General features: G+C 38.3%; 1 protein-coding gene across 3 annotated transcripts in view; it reads right to left on the bottom strand.

The window, feature by feature from the left end:
- Window positions 1-6,623: 6,623 nt before the first annotated feature.
- LOC111582448 (cadherin-18-like) overlaps window positions 6,624-22,340 on the bottom strand; it is a 208,900-nt gene continuing 193,183 nt past the window's right edge. Inside the window, exons 11-13 of one of the 3 annotated variants that reach the window (XR_008603032.1) lie at window positions 18,700-18,966; window positions 6,908-17,737; window positions 6,624-6,844 (exon numbers count right to left, since the gene is read on the bottom strand). Coding sequence is in view for 1 of the 3 variants with exons in the window: in XM_023291120.3 (XP_023146888.1) it covers window positions 17,085-17,737; window positions 18,700-18,966 (920 nt within the window). In the remaining 2 variants the exon portion in view is untranslated. Of the gene's footprint in view, window positions 17,738-18,699; window positions 18,967-22,340 lie in introns of all 3 variants that reach the window. The other 2 variants (XR_008603033.1, XM_023291120.3) reach the window with 2 other exon arrangements.

Below are 22,340 nucleotides of genomic sequence, written 5' to 3'. Positions count from 1 at the left end.
ACTGAGTTAAGATGTGTAGCTCTGTCATTAAATAGGAAATTATTTCTCAGAATTCACAGAGAAAAGTCTGAAATGTTTGCTAGGTTTAGCGTCCCACATGTTCTTTGGCTCAGCTAAAGCTAACTCTCTCCAACTTCTGGATCTCTTGAGTTGCTTGTTAAAATATCTTGCTAGAGGTGCTGAAGCTCAGAAAGTCTGAGATGTTTGTTCAGAATAAGCTCATTCTCAAGTCTTATCTGAACTCTTTGTTTGAACTTTCCCTAAACTTAGGAGTTAATGACAGAGCAGCACATCCAGACTCAGTCTCATTTATGAAGCGATTAAACTTCAGTGTCATTCATTGATGTTAAAGTGCAGTTTTTCCAAATGTTTGTTGCACATGCTCCCGACCAAACCAGTCCAGGTGTAAGACGATGTGAAGAGAAAGCTCCAGAGGATGAATATCACACATTTACGTTGGAAATAAATGTCCTTTAATTAGACATTGTCATGCAAAAGTTGGATTTGCCTTTAATGATGTTCAAATCTTTGTTGAGTGTTTTGTTGATGTTGGTTTCTAAATGTTTTCTGACACTCGGCCCCAAAGATTAAAACCTTCTACGGCTCACAAGCTGCAACAATTCACACATGATCAACTATCTTTCTGACTAAACTAAGATAAAAAGTGAAAAACTGCCTGATTCCTGCATCATGAATGTAAATCTTTTTGGTTTTTATGACAGTAAACTGAATATATTTGGGTTTGACGTTTTATAAACCAAAACAAGAAATGAATTAGTGGAGAAAACATTCAACAGATTAATGGACAAAGAAAATGTGTTTTCCAACATATATGGCTGAATTACTCCAACATTACAAGAAAAATACAATTTGAATTCAATTTTATTCATATAATGCCAATTACAGGTCAAATTGTCTCAAGACACTTTATTTTTATAATTTTTTTTGTCATATTTAAAATATGACAAAGTAAGAAATTTAAAGCTCTTGACTGATCCGATTTATTATTTGGTTTTTAAGAGAATAATCAACAATTAAAATAACTTTCTCCACTAAAACTAATAAACATGAGGTCAAACAGAAGGAACAGTTTTAAATACTGCAGTCCCACGACGACAAGAACAAAGTTTGTCAACAAAAACTAAATCTGCTGGTGGATTCCATTAAAGTTCTAATAAATGATAATAAAGTGTGATACTAAAGGTTTGTGGTGCTAAAAATGTCAAAGATATGAAGTTGAACATCTGGATGAAGGTTGATAAAAGTTGACCTCCCTTCATTTCTGTGGAGCGAATCCATGGATTTTATGGATGGTGGTTAAAGACCTGCTCTTCTAGTGGTCTTCCTTCTAGTCGCTGTAAAAAGTCAGTCCATCCTGGCCGACTTCAACACCTCTTCATGACAACTTGTTCTGCCTCCGACCTGGTGGAAACTCCAGAAACTCGGGAAAACCTGTCGAGACTCGAAGAACTCGTGGAGACTCGAAGAACTCGTCGGGCGGGGGAAGGTGTGGTGGGTGGTGGGGGGAGGTGGGGGAGTAGAGGGGGAGGCCACCACCCACCTCCCCACCTACTCTCCGCCCAGACTCCACCCAGACTCCACCCAGGCTCCGCCCATGTGGTCACTTGAGGAACTACGATGTCAAAGGGACGACGAATTTATTTCTTTTTATCTGATCTGTAGCTCAGTGAGTTAAGGATTTGCCTATGGAGCTGCAGGTCGCCGGTTCAAGACCAGACCCTTCTTAAGTTTTCTCAAAATCTTGACAAAGACAAAGAAAGAAAAAGGCCGGTGGCGGGTCTTGAACCTGCGACCTTCCAGTCCGCAGTCTCTCCTCTTATCCCCCTGAGCTACTCGCTCAGATACTAATTCTCCTTTTTTTTGCGCATTTATCATCTATTTTTTGTTGTTTTCGAGTTTTTTTTTAACTCGAGTCTCGACTCGACCGTTTTTCTCAGGAGGTTGGACTTCAGCCTTTGTGCTGGAGGGTGGAACCCTCAGTTCCAAGACTTTCCAAAGCCTCCACACCTCCCGAGTCCTCAGGACCTGAGCTTTCACACAGTCTGAGGGCTGAAATTTTCTAAGTCCCACAGTAGATCTCTGTTAGTTTGAACCTTCAGACAGTCTGAGGGCTGAAATTTTCTAACCTCCTGAGTAGTTCTCCGTTAGTTTGAACCTTCAGACAGTCTGAGGACTGAAATTTTCTAAGCTCCTGAGTAGTTCTCTGTTAGTTTGAACCTTTCGACAGTCTGAGGGCTGAAGTTTTAAAAGTTTCTCAGTACTTCTCTGTTCGTTTGAACCTTTAGACAGTCTGAAGACTGAAATTTTAAAAGTTCTTGAGTAGTTCTCTGTTAGTTTGAACTTTCTGGTTAACAGAAGCCTTAAAACTTGTGACCATGAGTCTTGATTTCACATTTAGACCATCCATCTGAGTTCTTCTCAGACTTTCACCTGTGGGTTTTTTAGAAATCCTCAACAAACTTTGATTCTCTTCACTGAACAGTAAAGTTTGTGGAGATCAGAAGGTAACATTAGTTTGATAAATGCCTTCAACTAATAGTAGACTTTATCTGGAAAGCAGTTTTCTGAAATGAGTTCTTAGTAAATCTGTCCACAATCAAACCAAGAACATAGAAAGAGGAAATGTTTGAAGAAACAACTTGATGTTTTCATTTCAGACTAGAAAACGCTTTAATACCGTTATCTGTTTTTGCTCTTTGATCGTTTTATTGTCTCTTCTGTTTAATCTGATCTGCTAAAGTTTAACTGGTGTCTATTCAAATGTTTTGTCTTTAGTTTGATTCTTCTTAAATGTTTAGTTTTGCTCTTTTCTCACCTTTTATTCTTTTCTAATGTCTGATTTGATTTCAAAATTTTTTGTCATTTTAATGTTTAATTGTTGTTTTTTCAAATGTTTTATTGGCTTGTTTGAAAAATTTCCTTTTCTTTCCCAATGTTTAATTTTTCGATTAAATCTTTAAGGTTTTTCTTTTTAAATGTTTCACCACCTTTTAATGTTTAATTTTCTTTTTAAATGCTTCATTGTATTTTCTGTTTAATTCCTATTTAAAGTTTTATTGTCTTTAAGATTTAGTTTTCTAATTAAAGATTACATTTTTTTAATTAAATGTTTTGTCTTTTTAAAGGTTTAATAATTAAATGTTTCGTATTTTTTAAATGTTTAATATTCTTCTTGTTTAATTGTATTTTTTAAATGTTTAATTATCTAAAATATTTTCTTTAATGTTTAATATTTTGTTGAAAAAAATGTAATTTCATAATTACATTTTGTATCTTCTGTTCAATTATCTCATTAAATATTTTGTCTGTTTAATATAATTTAATTGTATTTAATGTTTAATTTTCTTTTTAAAGTTTTATTGTATTAAATGTTTTTCTCCTTTGATTTAATTGCTTTTTTTAAAATGTAATTTATTTCTTTTATCTTTTCTTCAGTCAAGATTTTAACCCCAACCTTAAAAATGAAACAAACCCTTAAATCACAACGAAAATACTTCTGTTGTCACAATCATGAGTTAGTCAATTATTCAGTTTATCAATTCAACTTTATTTATTTAGCACCTTTCACACAGATGACAAAACTAAACAAGCAAAGAGAAAAAAACTACGACAAAACTAGGATTAAAACTCAATAACATATTAAAAAAAAAAAAAAAAAAAAAGATTTAACATGGTAATAAAATGTGTTGTTTCCAGGGGATGGAGGGAGTTTATTGAAGTCTTCTTGGGCTCACATGGGAAATCATTTAAAAAATAAACTTGATATTCAGTCTAAGGAAACTGCAGAGCGACAGAAGAACCAACAATATCTCCTGTTTTCTCCTTTAATGACTCGACTCTTCTTGTGCTTTCAGACCAAAGAACTACAGACTCTTCACAACCTGCTCAAACTCTTGGCTCTCCAGAACTTCCTAAAAACTCTCAAAGTCTCTTCTGCTGCAGGTTGCTTTGTAGAACTGTTCCAGAAAACCTCACTAAACCACATGGAGGGGCCTCAAGATAGTCGTCTAAATGAAACCATACAAAAACCAAACTAGCACAACCCAAACGCTAAAGTCTCCTGCAGCCTACCAGAGAACCTCTGAGAACAGAGAATCAGGACAGGAACTCTTACCTTCTGGACAACCAACGCTGGTTCACAAACAAGAATACAGAATGTGTCTGACCAAAAACCTCTGAAGACTCACTACAGCCAAGATAAAGACACAACTCAGCTGTACCAAATCCACTAATCAATGCACACATTAGCACCATGTGCTAACTGTGGCTAAAGAACCACATTTACCAAGACAACTATCCAGTACAAAGCCCTAAAACACACCAAGAAACACATTAAAGATGATTTTACTGCTGGAAGCTGCAAGCCAACGCCTAAAGAACAAACTAAATCAATGGAGCCAAACCCGGTTCACTGGTGAAGAGAAACAGAGGAAATGTTTGTCTGCAGCTAAATAAAGCAGGAAGACACTGAGCTGCTCAGGTGTTCCTGATGACACCAAGCAGCCACCTGGACAGCCAATAGGAACACAGCTTCCTGGAAGTCCAGAGGGCTGGTTTAGTGAAGGAAATTTAGTTTAAAGTCGAAGCAGAAAGTTAATAAAGAAAGTTGAAAACCACCTTCTGATACCTGAAATCTCTGAGTTTTCACACAAAGAACACCTGAACATGTCAAACTGGTTCCATAGTAGAACCGTCATTGTAAAAACGTCGTAGTATGGTGTGTTGCTCAAAAAACATTAGGACCCTGGCTGTCTAGGGTCGCAGAGGAGCAACACAAAAACAGGACAAACGCTGGTTTCCAGGGGGTTAGGAGGATATTTATTTGAAAGAGGAAGTTTACAACAACACATGTGAGCAGAAAAATCACAAAGTCTGTCTTTAGTTCAGCTGAAAATATTGGTTTTTGTCTTTTTCACTGACCAAACTTTTCAGGAAGTAGATGAAGAATAATTAAAGCTCTCATGTAGAAGTCCAACTTATTTTGGATCCTTGTGGAGAGTTTAATCTTAGAGTTTGTAAAGCTGTTGAGTTTTTACAGTCACATGGATTGTTTTGACATTTAATAACCGAGTCCTGAAATAAAATTACAGTTGTGGATTTCTGTCATTTAGTCTGGACTAAACGAATAACAGCAGCATAAATCTCAAGAGGAGTCTGGATTGAGGTTTCTCACTTGATAATGATCAAAACATGAAATTTAGGTTGGTTTAAAGGAATATTCCACCTTAAATCTTTGAACGTTGACCTAAAAGGTTGGTTTCAGGAAGTATTCCACCTACAAGGTCCTCACACATCCACCTTAAAGGAACATTCCACCAAAAATCCTTGGACATGCACCTAAAATGTTGCTTTAACTGAGTATTCCATCCAAAATCCTCAGAGACCTGAGGGGCTGGTTAAAATGAATATTCCAACTAAAACCTCAAATATAGACCAAAAAGGGTGGTTTAGAAAAAATCCTTCAATGTAGACCAAAAAAGTTAGTATGGAGGAATATTCCACCTGAAATGTAGACCTGAGAAGTTGGTTTGGAAGAATCTACCATCCTAAACATCCTTAAATGTAGACTAAAAGACGGTTTGGAAGAAAATTCCACCTAAAATCCTCCAATGTAGACCTAAAAGGTGAGTTTAATGGTATATTTCACGTAAAATTCACTACTGTAGACCTTGGAGGTTGTTCTGATGGTATATTCCACCCAACATCCTTGAACATAAACTTAAAAAGTTTGTTCAAAGGAATATTCCACCTAAAATCCTTCAATGTAGACCAAAAAAATCTTGGTGCAAAGGAGTATTCCACCTTAAATGTAGACCTAAAGGATGGTTTGGAGTAATATTCTACTCTAAAATCTTCCAGTGTAGACCTAAAAGGTTGATCTGATGGTATATTCTACCCAACATCCTGGAACATTTACTTAAAAGGTTGGTTTAATAGTATATTCCCAGAACCCTTGAACATCAGGCTTAATGGTATATTCCACCCAAAATACTTGTACATATACCAAGAAGTCAGTGTAAAGGAAATGTAGACCTAAAAGGATTGTTTAAAGGAATATTTAAAGGATTATTTTCATTATGTAATAATCTGTTATCAGTCAGAACCCTGGTAAACTTATTTTCATCAGTTTTTTTTAGTGGAAGTCACAAATAAAGGAGCTCTTGGTTTTTCCCGGCGTTACTGAGTCCAAAGCTGCTGTTTCAACACAGAACGTTCACATGCATCCACAAACCTCTCAGCACTCAAACACCCACAGACAGGAGGCCGGCTGGACCGAGGCTCGGCGGCGTCCTCAGACCCACGAGTCGGGGAGTCACTAAACTTGTTGGTCTGGTTTGAAGGCCTCCGTGTGGTCCAGTAGAAGTCCACGTAGTCGGTGTTGGCTTTGAACCGCAGCGACTGGCCGCCATCAGGTGGACCGGCTCGTCCTCGTAGGACTCCTCCTGTAGCCTTGAGGGGACCACAGGAACATTCAGTAGCTGTTGGAGTTCTTCCTGTCAGGCTCCTGGTAGAACGGCTCTGAAGAATCTTGTACTTGTCTTATCTGGAACAATCTAACAGCCTAAACTGTTAACAGCCGTGTAAAGAAGCAAACACAGGCATAGATTAGGACTCAAACTAGATTTATTTTAGAAAACAAATCAGCTTAGAGGCATTTGTTCACACGTGTGGCTGAATAGGAGGCCGTCCAATCAGATTGGAGGTCTTCACTCTGTAGGTTGTTTGTTGGGTGAGACTCTTGGACCTCCATCAGCTGACGTGGTGTTTGATGGTCTTCCTCTCTAGTGCCAGATGATTCATCCATGAATTCAGCAGCTACAGACTGAAATGAAGCTCATGCTGCCGTTATTGAATTCCTGTTCCAGATCAAATGTTCAGAGCTCACCTTGAATGTAGCCGTCTGCTGTCTGATAGTTTTTCTCATTGTAGTCTTCAATAAAGTCTTTTTCCTCATGTCAGGATGTGGTGAGACTCTTTCTCAGTCTCTGCAGACGTCCCTCATTGTGCATCTCCAGAGAGAGAAACAGAAAAACTGATCACTGCTTCAGCATCACAAACGCTCTCCAGCATTGAGAGTGTTTTAGGAATTCATTCATTGTGTTGTGAACTTTGAAGGAGCAGAAACTTTACAGCTGCCAAAGATATGAGCTCCAATTCTGGATGTTTTAGGAAATGAAGTTCATCAAATGAACACTTGATTTTTGCTGATAACGCTCATTAAATTAGTGAAGAAATCTAACATAAAAACCTGTAAACTCTCAGGCAGCTTTTGTTAAAGTTTGTCTATAATTCTATCATCATGTTCTGGAACCAGGACTCTGCAGAAGTTCCTTCAATCAGATACTTGTGTGTTTCTATTTAAGGCCTCAGGTTTGAACATACAGCAGAGGATTAGAAAGAAGTGATTTTAATATTTAAATCAGTCCAGTAAATGTTTGGAGCAAAAATGATTCAAATTTTGATTTAGATGGATTTGTGTCAAATAATATTGTAGAGTCTCACTTAAATATATCCAAATGAGTTCAGTGTATTTACATTTTATAGAATATTCGATTTCTTAATCTCAATACTGTAGGGTCTCAACCTAAATATTCTAATAATGATGTAAATTTAAATAATAAATAATATTGTAGTGCAGAGTCATAAACTTTAATCAGCTAAACTTACAGAATAAATATCACTGCACAATCTTAACCTGAACATTCATATTATTGAGGTAAATTTACATAAATCATGATATTCTAGAGTCTTGAATATGTCTCTGGAATATGTCTAACATGAATCTTTTTGTATTGTGCTGATGAACAACAATAACCCGACTTTCAGATAATATTTATTGTCTGTGATTGTGAGACTAAATTCCTCCACATTCTGGAACTTTCCACACAGCAGCTGTAGGAATAAATAAAAATAAAATCTGTTCATTTCCACATTATGCACATTTATTTATTCTTAATATCTCAGACTGAATGGTAGCTGGCAGTAAAAACAAACTCATCTGCTGGACTGAATTTCCCAAAATGGAAAGATGGACAGAATTTAACACTCATGTATCCATGGCAACGCTAAAGTTTCTGCTTCTTACCAAAGTTCACAACACAAGTAAAGATTTTAATGTAAAACTTCAGGGATGACTGCTAACCATAAGTATTCTGATCAATACTTCATGATCAATATCAGGACAGATGTTACAATTCCAGCTGTTCCATTAGACTGCAGTTATTCACAGAGAAATTAAAACATCACATTCCTCATAAAAACTAGATGGGACTTTTATTAAATAAAGAGTTGGTGAATAAACAGTGTAAAAAGTGCAAAGCAGCTCCATTAAATCAGGAGATGTGAGACTTCCACAGCATGGATCACCATCTGCTGTGTTGATTCATAGCTGAATGTCAGAATGAACTGAGATAGAAAAGCTGCTTTGAGCTGCAACATTACGGTCTGACAATCCAACACCATCACAGTTTTCATCTGGTTGTTTTGCTCCAACATGCTGTGAAGTTCAGTTTTTACCTGAATCAATACAGAGATTCTATATCCAACCAAGACTGGAATAAAAATTTGAATGTTATGAGGTTATTAATGCATCCAATAAAGTAAATCTCTTCTGCACTGCACACATACTACACTTTTGTATAACTCTGGATGTCAGAGTAAAGGCAGACAGATCCACTGATCAGCCACAACATTCTGACCACTGACAGCTGAAGAGAACAACATCCATCATTTTGTTCTAATGCAACGTTCTGCTAGGAAACCTTGACATTCATGTGGATGTTTGACATGTACCACCACCTAAACACTGCAGGACAAACAACCCCCTAGTCTCCATGGCAACAGCAGTCCTTGATGCCAGCTGCCTCTCTCAGCAGGACAAACTAAAACTACTCAGGAGTGGTCTGAGGAACACGACAGAGCTAAGCTGTTCACCTGGGTTCCACACTCCCCACATCCGATTGTAAATTGGCGAAAGATGATGTCACAGATCTGCGAGTAGAGAAGCCATCTCTGAACGGGGGGGGTGGGGGTCTGCGACATCATCTTTCGCAGATTTACAATCAGGTCCTTTCAAAACTCCCCGAAAGAACTACTCAGCAGAATGACTAATGTGAAGTGGCTCATGCTAACGACCACCATTAGCATACGAGGGCTCGGTGAAACTCACATTTCAACGACCCCCTTTGTCACTCCCTGGCTCCCAACGACCATCGTTGAGGAGCCAGGTGGGCCTTGGCAATGGTCATCGGAATGTGAATAACACTGACCACACCTCACAGGGGTTATAAGCTGAGGCAACATCAACCACCACCAGAACTGAAGAAGCCTCTTGGATGAGAGGTGAAACGTCTTCAAGGAACCTTCTTAAAGTCCAGTTTGATTTAAACAACTTTGGATAACCATGACCTGGATGAATGAGACAGCAGTTTGTTTCAAAGCAGAACACCAGCCGGTTTTCACTAAAGAAGCTTTCAGAGCAACAATTAAATGACAGTTTTGTTCTCATTAAGTTCACAGAGTCAGAGTCAGCCAAAATAATGTCGACACACATCAGGAAAAGAAAAACTTTTATAAATATTTCATTTGTATCAGTACTTCTATACATATAGATTCCTCTAAGTTTGATCAAATCATGATAACTCTGTGTCCTGTTGTACGATGTTTTCCCAACAGATGGCGCTACCCTCATGAATGGAGCATCAACAAGTGACGTCTACAACACAACAGAAATGTCTGGAAGCCAGTGGCCTCCACTTTGAGCACCTCTTGTAATTGTAGAGGCCAAAGATAACTTTTATTAATTCAATTCAATTCAATTTTATTTATATAGCGCCAATTACAGTCAAATTGTCTCGAGACGCTTTACAGAACCCATATGCCTGACCCCCAGAGCAAGCCAAAAGGCGACAGTGGCAAGGAAAACACCCTTTTAACAGGGAAAAAAACCTCGAGCAGAACCCGGCTCTAATGTGGGGGAACCATCTGCTGCTGGCCGGGCGGGTTGAGAGGGACAGAAGAAGTAGAGAGGTAGAGATAGAGGGGTAGAGATAGAGGGATACAGATAGAGGGGTAGAGATAGAGAGGTGGGGGGGTGGGACACAAGGACCATAAAACACAGCCACACATCTGAAGCATCCAGCATCCAGCTCTGGGACCAGGGACACTCGGAGAAAGGACACAGAAAGAAACAAAGTGAATGTAATGCAATAATGGTATATATAGTAAATACATAGGTAGTTAGAGAAGGGCTCAGTGCATCCAGAGAGGTTCCCCAGCAGCCAAGGCCTATAGCAGCATAACTAGGGGCAAACTAAAGGGACGTCAAGAGGGGAAGTCAGTTGTGCAAATGAAAACACCAGCTCACCCCGTCAGGGTCACCCAGTCAGCCCTAACTATAAGCTTTGTCGAAAAGGAAGGTTTTATTATCGTATTAATCTGGTGATGTCTGAATAAATTTGGTATTGAAATATTTATGCTAGTTTTTCTTTTCCTGATGTGTGTAAACATTATTTTGGCTGACTCTGTATAATAAGTTTCTGACAGGTCACCAGGCAACATCTCTTTATAATAATGACAAACATACCTGCATTCTACAGGAGTGATTTTCCTCATGTGCAGGTAAAGATGTGTGAGGAACTTAGAGATGACAGGAGCAGGAGTCATCCTCACTAATTCAACTTCCACCTAGAAACAGAAAGACCACAAACAAACACACTGATAGACTCTCAAACGTTCAACCTCACAGCCTCAAAATATCTGTTTAGGAAGTGTTGTGTTTCTAAATTCTGCTGAAAGCATTGACAGACATTCTCTTCCAAGGTTGTGTAAAAAGCAGCCTGTCCTCTGAGCTACTGAGAAATCTTCCTGAACAAAGTTTCTACGTGTAAATAAAGCCTCAGTCAGAGATAACAGGTATCGCAAATTATAAACTTTCTTTGTAACTCAGACTTTCTGCTTCAATCTCACATAAAAAGGGGAGTTTAACTCGTCAGGTGACTGAAAATGAACGACGTGCAGTTCTAGATCCAAAAGTAGGATGTTTCAACTCATGTTTTACTACAAATACATGCAATAATAAATAAATACAATGGCTGGTTGTTAGTTTATTCACTATTAATGTCACTTTATATACTGGATTGAACTTGAGCAGGGGAAGAGAGAAGGAACTTAATGAAATTATGGAGATTCAGAGAGGTAATGTTGCGCAATGTTAAGTTAAGCACGGTTTAATTCAAACCAGCTGAATGTTAAACTTCAGTGCAGCTGAACGGGTTTCAGTTAACCTTAAAGTAAAATAACTTTTTTAAAAGCTAAAATACACAGCAGAGAAATACAGGTTGAGAATTTCCTTCTAATAATGAGGACAGCTGCAGCAGCAACTAACACAGGTGTTCAGCGGTAAGTTAGCCACCTGTGCTAATTAGCCCGCTAGCTAACTTAGCCGCTTAGCTAGCTAACGCGTCCGGACCAACTGCTCAAACACGACAAAACACAACTCTTCACAAGTCGCTGGCTTAACGTACAACAAAACAACGCTACTGGTTAGAAGTATTTATCTTCTTACCGTGTTTTACTCCAAAAACCAGATCAACAGCAGCCAGAGATGCTACCAGACGTGCCGACCATAGATATAGAGCAGACTAGATCCGCTAGCGCTGTCTTCTATATTATCTATGGTCTGACCAATCACTGCTCTCTGGATCTCAGTCAGTCTGACCAATCACTGCTCTCTGGCTCCGCCCTCTGAGAATCTTCTTGTCGTTTGGCTCCACACTTACTGATGACCACTTCCGGTCTCAGAAAATGAAAAAACTGACCTTTTTTTTCGTTTCTGTCTCTTATTGATTTTACTTTTTGTTATTCGAAATATAAAATGAAAATCAAAGCATTGTTAAAATTTCGTATATCCCTTTTTGATCATGAAAAGGAAAAACGCCTTGTATTTCAATTTTATTTTTTGTATTTTAAAACGAAAATCAAATAGCCACTCGTTTTTTGTTTTTCAATACCCGTTTCAGAACGGAAAATCCAATTGCCAAAATATACAAGGACTGTGCCGACATCTCTACCTTCTCCTCCACTATTTAGGACAGGACACCCAAATTCTCTTTTAACTCCACTCTTTTTTTTTTTTTTTTTGTCCAGATATTTTTAGCAGGTTCTGTTTCTGTGACACCGTGTTACAGAATTCTTTTATATTCAATAAAATTCTGAAACCTTTAAACATTTCAAAAGCTGTATATTTTTTATTTGCTCACATGGCACAATATTCTTTTTTTTTGTCCTTACCTCCCTGAAAAGGACCATTTAGATTATAAATACCTTCATTAATGTAACTGTTTTTGTACTTTTTGATCACTGACACATCTACATTCTCTCCTTTATCATGTTCCTTCAGCCTACTTCCATCTCTACAACCACTTTCCTTGAGCAAACGCCTGCCGGTGAATCTATATATTTCTACAGTGGAGTGTGAGATCGATGTCTGATTCTGTTCCTGCTGCGATATTAAATCTCGTTCCACTTCCATTATTTTAAGCACACTAGATTTTCAATCTCTGAGAACTCTTCCATCACTATTCCACCGTCATCATCACACTCACTAAAATCACCAAACCGTGGCACTTTTCCTCCTCAATGTACAGCGAGTTCATCCATTACGATTAGGAAAGCGAGCATTTTTTATATTTCCTACTTTTTGACAAATTTTACTCTCTCTGCATAAATCAGCTCTGTTCTTATTCCTTCCTTTACAAACTGTAGGAGCCATAAATGAATTGCTATTTTATTTGTAAGGTTAAGGGCATATTAATTGTTGTTTGTGTTTGTTTAGTTATAGTATTATTTTGTGATTTATGTTAAATAGGTTGATTGCGGGTCACCTGCGTAAGAGCGGGGATAATCCAGCAATTTTTCTTTGTTTGAGAGGGGGTGAGCTGGGTCGCCGTATTTTTTGTTGACCGCTACATTCGCTATTATTATCCCTATTTTCGCTATTTTTGTTATTTTTCTTTGACTTTGATTATAACTTTGTGCACGTTATTATGAATTGATTATCTTTTTTCTTTAATAAAAGGTTAAATTTATCATTTGGAAATCCCAGTGGATTCTTTCAATTAGCACATCGGACAAACAGGCCCAGTATCAGTCTCTCAGTGACTCTTGTTGGTTTAAGTCGCTACACAAACATTAAAACTCTCCTCCAATCTATCTCTGCAGATACTATCATAACCTTTAATAACAGGTGAACATATATGACTTATGGTTTCTAAGATTTTTTAATGATTCCTATAAATTCTTGACCGTTTGCTATTAAACTTCTTGCATCCCACTGTAGAATAATTACTTCCTCGTATCCCCTGCTTCTCCCAGCTGTTTTTGCCTCCAGTCCTTCATTGATTTGCTCCAAAGACACATTTTACCCCAAAAGTTCTCCGCTGCCTGACAATCATTTTAATTTTCTTTGTTTCACATTTAACTTGATCCTCACATTTATTTACAAAGACAATGAACTAAATCAGTCATTGTATCGTAATTATTTCCTCTTTTTGACTGATGTCTGATTTGACAGGTGTTTTTGTACCTTCTTCATTACTTCTCTATAGCTTATGTTGACTGCTTTGTTGCCCACCATTTCTACTTTCCTTTGCAAACTGCTCAAATGTGTCCAAATCTCTAAAAGGCATATTGGGCCTAACTGTGAATAACCTCTTCCATTAGATTTTCATCTTTTTTGGGAGTACAAATTCCTGAAACTTGGGAATAACAGTCTGACTATTAATGCGTCTCCATTGTTTGCTTTCAGAAATCTCTTTATTCTCTTTAACTCGCCTCCATTAAGTTTTTCCAAGTTTCCGTCTACTAGAATACCTGTTATCACTCCCTGCACAACTTTACTTTCACCCACAATCCTTCTGTCACTCACTGTTTTCTTTCAAATATTTTCAAAATGCAAAGTTTTATTTTTCTCTTCCGCTTTCTTTCCCAATTTCCGAGAATATGCTGTCAGACTAAGACTGACATGTTCACCTTCGTCTCAGAATTCAAGGTTTATTTTAAATTCTTCTCTCACAATTGCTTTGCTAACAGTTCTGTTGCCTGTTTTCAAATTTCCTACTTCAACTTCTTCCACTAGAAATTGAAGTCCAGTCATCAAAATCTATATTAATATCGTCGTCATTTACCACCTGCACAAACCAGTCACAAACCAGTTTGAGGCAAACCATCAACTACATCAAAAACCAAGAAATCTATTTGAATCTACCACAAACTACTCTGTCTCCACTTTCCAACGTTTGTAGTTTGTCTGTTTTGTTTTGTGATGTTCAGACATTCTGAAAACTCACATTAGCACATTAAATCAAATGGAATCACTCCTGCTGGAAAAGCTATGATTTGACACTTCAGCTTCGACAACTTGATCTTTTTTTGAGACTCTAGAAGAAGATGAATTTGTTCATCTTTGCAGAACAAGGTTGTCACCAACATGATGAATCTAGTCTCCTTGGATAATCCAGAAAGGTGTGAGGAACTTACCAGGGCTGTGATGGGCTCCATCTTCACCGTGGAAGAGACGCTGATGTGCTCTGTCACAGGAAATAAGGGAGATTGTCAGGGAGAAACAACAGAAAATCAAAGTGAACCTGGTGAACGTTAAACATGCCGGGATATTATTCAGGTTGGACAAAATGCTGTTGTTGTTGACACAGAAAAAATGTTGCTCTTTTTTACAGCTTTCATTACGATCACCAGTTCAGATGAGATTATAAATGACTATTCATAAAATTCTGCACTCTTGAATCAGCCGTTGACACCTGCTGGATGCTTTATGAATTATTTTGGCCTCAGAATGTGACTCCAAGTGTGTTTGGTGAGTACTGAAGTAAATTTATTATCATCTCATTTCTTACAGACCATGTCAAAAGTTCACAGAGGCATTGGAGACACTGAGATCAAGGCCTGCAGGGCACAAAAAGTAAAAGACACCAGGAGAAGAGCAGAAAGGGAAACATGGTAAACTATTTATACTGTATATGCCAAGATACTGACAACTGCGTAAGTCACAGATTCCAGCTTTGGATGGTTTCCAGAGGGCCTGCACATGTTTTTATATCTGACAACTATGAACACAAAGACCAGTCATCACTTGAAAATAACAGAGTCAGTCATGAAATCCAAATACAAAAGAGATGATGCTTTACTGAGACAGAATAGAAATGGTGGTTGTGCTTCTCTAATCTTTGATTTTTTCCTTCAGACACACACTCAAATATACAGCAAGTTGGTGTAAATCCTCAAAGAATTGAATTTTTTCCCCCAGAAGACATCTTGTGCCCTGTTCCATCATCTTTAGGGGCATTATGAGCCTTTAAATCAGTTTTGTTTATACATTTTCATTGCATATTTGGAAATCAACACTCAGTTTGTATCACTTGTTTGTTAGAACTTCTTCAGGGGATTTTTTCTCACTATGCACAGTTTGGTTCATATGTTTGCATTGCATCTTTCCAAATAAACGCTTATTTTGTGTAAATTATATTTGTTCTTAACTGTGGGAATCGTGGCATATGATAAATAAATGTCAGGCTGCTCAGGTGAAGCTGTTTACTGGAGTCTATGATTGGCTGATGGACATGATCTCCATTGCTATGTTTGGAAGAAGTCTGCAAATTCCCAAAACTACTTTGAAAACGGTGTGAATTCTGTCTGATCAAATCATGCACCATGCTGGTTGTTCAGCCACAGCATGATGTCTCCCTTTTCCAAACTATCAATGGAAACCAATTTCATGACTTGCACTTGGTGTCAAATGTTGTGTGTTTGAGTTCTGTGGATTCTGAGTTAATGTGTTTCACTTGTAACTCTTTTCGTGGGTTTCACGCATACAGAGCATGAAAATGTTCCTAAATCACATATTTCCTGTTTGAAAACTGTCACTAGTTTTTAACACATTAAATTTCATATGTGCAAAATCCCATGTAGATGTGGTCCCGTGGTTGTTGCACGTGTGTTTCATGTGTTTCTTCTGTATGTAAAGCATGAATCTCCCAGGAGAACCTCCATGTGCAAGTGACTGTTAAAAGTCGAGCTCATGCTGCCTCCATTGATGTCTTAAGCGTATTACTGCCTGATGTGAAGATGTTTTGGACTGTCTTTCTCTATGTGATGACTGTGAAGTTCCAAACAGGCACATTTTGAATGGGAAACACTGTTAATTACCATTTATAACAAGGGTTTGGGCTTGTTGGGAGAGATCACCTGACGTTTTGGCATTTTGGTCTCTTCGGCTCAGAGTATGTCAGTAAAACTGGAATTTGGATTCACAAAAACCCTTCACTGATCCACACCTGAGAACCTGAAGATTCAGGACCCTGCTGCCACTATGAGCATGCAAACATATTTAGGGTTCAGACTCATAAACTATAAGAATCCACCACTTTTCCGTAGCTTTCTTTGGCCTTTAGAATATCGGCAACGTGCATTTTCCAGTGGGGCCATCAGCTTCCTCTTGATTCATCTTCATACTGTAGATAAAACTTAGATCACAGTCGGCCTCATTTTCTTTGCTTTATGAATAACAAATCAAGAAAACTCCATGTAGGAACCTGCACCTTCAACCCTCTTTCACAGTGCTCCAAGGGGATTTGATTTTCATTTCTGTGTTGTTTTTTTTAGGTGTAGCATTGAAGATAAAGACCACAATCCTTTGGGTCCAGGACCATCTGTAACTTTTCTACCGACACACCAAACAAGCAGAGCACAGGGAGAAAATAGTTTGCAAATCGGCATGTCCACACTGTTACGGTCCGTTTGCATTTAGTTCATCATTTCAGAAAAGTACCCAGGCTCGGACAAGTTTCCCTCCAGCCTATGAGTTTCCTTTTCTTCTGCTGGACATAAATGGCTTTTCTTATCCTCTGATTTCACACGATATCACAGTTCCTCATTGCCAGCTTTCTGCGGCAGTAATTTTGCAGCCAGGTTTAAATGGCATAAATAAAAAGTAATTTGCTTCAGCAAATTGACTCAAAAGTAGAAAACAAACTCTCTGACAGGAGTTTTTAGGAGTCTGGGTTAGCTGGACTTGCCGCCGTCTCCTCTCCCACAATTCTTTCCAGCGTTTGCGTCTCCGGCTCCCAGTCCTCCAGGTCGGCATAGTTCAGTTCAGGCAGAGCTTCAGTGAGGCCCAGAGAGCTGACAGACCCGGCTAAAGATCCACGGCCTTCATAGGCGTACGTCTGAAGGGAGTCATACGGTGGACCTCGAGTGTCCGAGTCTGCTTGGACCACCTTCTGCTGGATGATCTGCTGAATGATGTCGTGACCATCGAGCAGAAGCGACGGCGCCGACTGGCTGATCTCTCGAGGAACGCAGTCAATGATGAACCAGGCGGGTTTAGGCTCTGGGCTGTAGTAGCCGTAATCCACCTCCCTGGTTTTTCTCCTCCTTACCACCACGATCCCTTCCTCCTCGTCCTCCTCGATCTCATCCTCCTCCCCGTACGGACTCGGTCCATGGCCGAGATAGAACTTTCTGCGAGGCTCCGAGGCCTTCGGGTTCCGGAGCGCGGCGATGTCAAAGGCCTCGGTGTCCTCCTCGCCGCCGCCCTCGTCGTCGTAGGTCACCACATTCTCCCTGATGTCCTCCTCAGACAGAATCAAAGGGTCTTTGCTCGCTTTCTTGTTTCGCAGCTGAGTGAAAAGCATCACTATGGCTGAAGGGAAAAGAGGAAAGTCAGTGAAAGAGAAGAGAGAAAAGACAAAAGCTGAACAAACCAAGAACATTTACAATACTTTTTAATCTGTGAAGAAAATGATTGGATATTTGCAGATTGGATTCTTCTGATTATATTATCTGAAAACATAAAGAAACTACAAGAGTGTTATGCACGTTTAATAAAACAGACAGCTAATTCATGGCAAGATTTTAGGACATAATTAATTAGCTTCCATGTTTAGTGACTACAAATAAATGCTGTACTTTTATTGAGAATTATGTGAGATAAAAAAACTTTCCTACTTCTAACACAAATACCTCAAATCGAACAACGAGTAAGAAGAAAAGAAGGAAAAATAAATGCCTTCGGGCCCCCAAACAGAAGACAAAACAGGGTAGCAGACTGAAAATGTATCTACACAAGACAGGTGGTACTACTCAGGGTGATTAAAAAAGTAGGGAAACAGACAAAGGAAGTAAAACAACAAGAAACACATCTTTACAAAATAAAACAGGAAATAAACTTAACAAAACCCAGACACATGACTCAGAAATTATTTGCCCAATATTGATTGTGAATCAATGGCATGATAAGAAATAACAGAAAATTACAATTTTTTGTCTTCAATAGTATTTAAAATATTGCCCTTGCAATGTAGCCTCAAATTTAAGTATGCACATAAAAAGACAACAGAAAATTATTTTGGAGAGTATTTGATATATCATGTTAAATATTTGATTTGATTATGATAAAGCAAATCAAGATGAGATGTTTGAGCAGAAGAATCTTGATGATTTGTGAACAACCCCTCAGTGACGTGACGACCAGTGAATCCAGAGGCGGTACTTTAGTTTGTCACCTCCTGTCATTCATCCTCCACTGGAATAAATGATCTACGGTCATATTTAATCAGACAGGGTGTGAAATGCTGCACTTCCACTGCCAGAAGACGTACGTACCTAATAATATGACGATACACAGCAGAATGGCCACGAAGGCGCCGGTGCTGAGGCCTGCTGAGGACAGGAAGGCCTGAGCCTGGCAGAGGTTGTTGCTGCGCCCCCTGGTGTTCCTCTGACAGACGCACACCCTGAGGGACAGGGTGACGGTGCTGCTGAGGGGAGGCTCGCCGCCGTCAGACACCACCACCACCAGGCTGAACACGTCCTGGTCTCTGTCCACGCTGAAGCCGTCACGCCGCCGAGACACGATGCTGGCCGTGTTGTCTGGAGGAGGAGGAAGATAAAGAACAGGGGGTTGGTTAGATGAAGAAGGAAAGGTAAAAGAATGGAAGAAGAGGTGAAACGATTCAGAAAGCACTTTAAGCAAGTCGAGTGTTGATTGAATCATGAGCTCAGTCTAAATAGGTGTTCCTAATGAAGGAACTGAACATGACATGAAATATCATCATACACTACTGTTCAAAAGCTTAATGTCACTTAGAAATGTCCTTATTTTTGAAAGAAAAGCAGTTTTTTTCCAATGAAGATAGCATCAAATGAATGATAAATCCAGTGTAGACATTGTTAATGTGGTAAATGACTATTCTAGCTGGAAACAGCTGATTTTTAATGGAATATCTCCATAGGGGTACAGAGGAACATTTCCAGCAACCATCACTCCTGTGTTCTAATGCTACATTGTGTTAGCTAATGGTGTTGAAAGGTTAATTGATGATTAGAAAACCCTTGTGCAGTTATGTTAGCACATGGAGAAAAATGTGAGATTTCATGGAAAACATGGAATTATCTGGGTGACACCAAACTTTTCAATGGTAGTGTAGATCATGTCATAGCTGTACATATTCATATGTAAATCTGTCCCTCCAGGAATATGTGATGTTGGATCACAACAATTAATGCAAGTTCAACCAATCTCCATCAACTTTGTCCAATCACCGCAACTTTTCCGCAATTTTTTCCCGCCTCCCGTGAGTTCCACCAATAATAGTAGGCAAACGTAATGCACATACATCACCAAATTCACTTCCTTGTTTCTGGTTTGAAGATGCAGACATGTCCCATTCTAATGTCTCTCATTTACCAACAGAAATTACTGCTAAAGATTATGAAAAACAATTCCGATGTTCTTCACCAAAGCTGAGCTAAACTGTTTTATAACCCGTGGAATACAAACGAAAATCATTGACTGACAAACACTTTTCTAGGAGAACGTCTGAAAATAGCAGACCACAGACCAGACAGATAACTGTGATGGAAGCTGCTGCATCCAGATCTGTTGGAGCTCTGAAAGAATGAAGGGAAGTTAGATTCATTAATGGATGTGACGAGCCGTGAGCGTGTGTGTATGAACACATGTGCCAGGATGTGAAATTAACTTTTTAAGCCACCAACAGATATGTCCACATATGATTCATTCAATAGTAAATGATCATTTAGTGCCTTAAATCTACCAACCACTTCCTGTTAAACCAGTATCTGGCTGCTGCTAGTTTCCCACCGTGGTGCGCCAGCTGGTGGAAATGGGTTGGAGCGTGTTAAAGAATTAGTTTAGGAAGAAATATTGTCTATTAAAATGTTGAAACATGTTCTAAAAGCTGAAAAAAGAGAAACTTTTTAGCAACGGTCACTGTCTCCTGCAATTTCATCACAACAAATAAAACATTACAACTTACATCGCAATTTTTTAGAAAAAATCTACCGTGAATTCAGACATTTTAGGACACAACAATCTGGAAAAATGTCCATGAAATCCTGGAGAGACTGATAAATTCATCATCTGTACATGTGAAAGGTGAACATTATCTTCACTGCATCTTTTTTTTGTCTCATCCTGCTTCTCCCACCTATAGCTGCTGCCATGTGAATTTCCCCAAACAATAAAGTTTATTTTATCAATTTTCTAATAATTAAATTAATTTTAGTTATTTAACTTAATTTATAATCAATATGAATAAGCATTATGAATAAGCAAACATAATAAATGAATCTAAATGAATGGTCTAATCTTCTTATCTTATTCTAAATATGGCATTTCAGAGATGAGCTGTGTGTCTCAAAGAATATAACAATTTTAAAGGTTTTTAAAATATATCTACAGTTGTAGCACCTGAAGTAGTTTAAAGCTCATTTTATTGGTGTAATTATGCCATTAAAATTGTATTTGAAGACAATCAGCCACGCTTTAAAAACAAAAAAAAAAACATTCTCTGTAAAATCCATGGGGGAAGAAAAAGTGAAAATCTGATTTTTGATGGAGATGTTATGTAAAGCTTTGTGTTCTTTTTTTTACAGTATACATTGCTTTTATCATCTCTAATTTAACAAAACAGGGAAAATCTGTTAAAAAACTTTAAATTGATCTTTTTGTAACTCTTAATATCCATTTTTTCCTCTCAAAAATGGCACGTGTCAAAAATAACAATGTTTCTGCTGATTTAAATCCAATAAAAATGTAATTTCACCATCCGCACTTCACTGTCACATTCAAGAAATTGATTCTGGTTCTTATGATGATGATAGTTTGCAAAAAAAAATAAAATATGGAGGTTGTGGCTTAAAGCAGGTGAATATATAGTGTACGAGGAGTGTGTTTTTATAAAGCATTTGACCTCCAAAGTGCCCGAGGAGCCCAGAGTCATGATAAAACACATCAGCACAGACGTGGTCTATATGGATTTATGTATGTAGATTCTCTGATGTATTGCAGCTTCGCCTGTGGGACTCTGAACACAAGGACATCTTTATTTACACAGTGGTTCATGTTGACTTGCATACAGCCTCTGGGTATCCACACACACACACAAACACACACACAAACACACAAACACACACACACACACACACACACACACACACACACACACACACACACACACACACACACACACACACACACACACACACACACACACACACACACACACACACACACACACACACACGATCACAGAAACACAAATAAGAAGTCACGACTATCTCCACCTGCAGAGGGAGGTCAATGAATGAAACATAAAACACAACAGCTCACTGTTATTGCAGTTTTTTAAAACCTTGTCACCAAGTTCTTTGATTTCTTCTGCACTTGATTTCATTATTTTTTAATTTAGTCTGAAGTTTTTTTTAACACTCAGGCAGGTTTTTCACTGTCAAGGCTGGAAAAAAAGTCAACTTTGCTATAAATAAGTCTTGTTTAAAAGGAGCGAAATCAGTCTGAAAAGCAGCTTTAAAGTCTTTTTACAGAACAATTCCTTAACATATTGTTGCTGTTTTGCATATTGCTTCATTTTTTTGTCATTTTAGTAAAGTATGTCTTGCTATACAGAGCTAAATAGTATGTGCATATTAAAAAAAAGTTTTTAACGTGCAAAACTCTATTTTAAGTTCTACATTCCTTTCTTCAGCAGCATTACTTGGGTTTTCTTTCACCTACTGTACGCATTTTATTTTACAAATAGTGGTTGATTGTGTTTTGTTTAAGAGAAAATAAAGGAAAAATAACTGCTATTTGGTGTAAATGTTCAACTCTATTAATGTTATGTGCAAAAATGTGAGAACAGTCAAGCTGCCATCTCAAACAAGCCCTATTACTGTCAGAGTATTTCTGTCTCCATTCTCTATTCCTACTGTGATGCTTCACA

The sequence above is a fragment of the Amphiprion ocellaris genome, chromosome 10, assembly GCF_022539595.1.
Source record: "Amphiprion ocellaris isolate individual 3 ecotype Okinawa chromosome 10, ASM2253959v1, whole genome shotgun sequence".
Lineage (NCBI taxonomy): Eukaryota > Metazoa > Chordata > Actinopteri > Pomacentridae > Amphiprion > Amphiprion ocellaris.
This window is presented reverse-complemented; position numbering and strand designations above follow the sequence as displayed.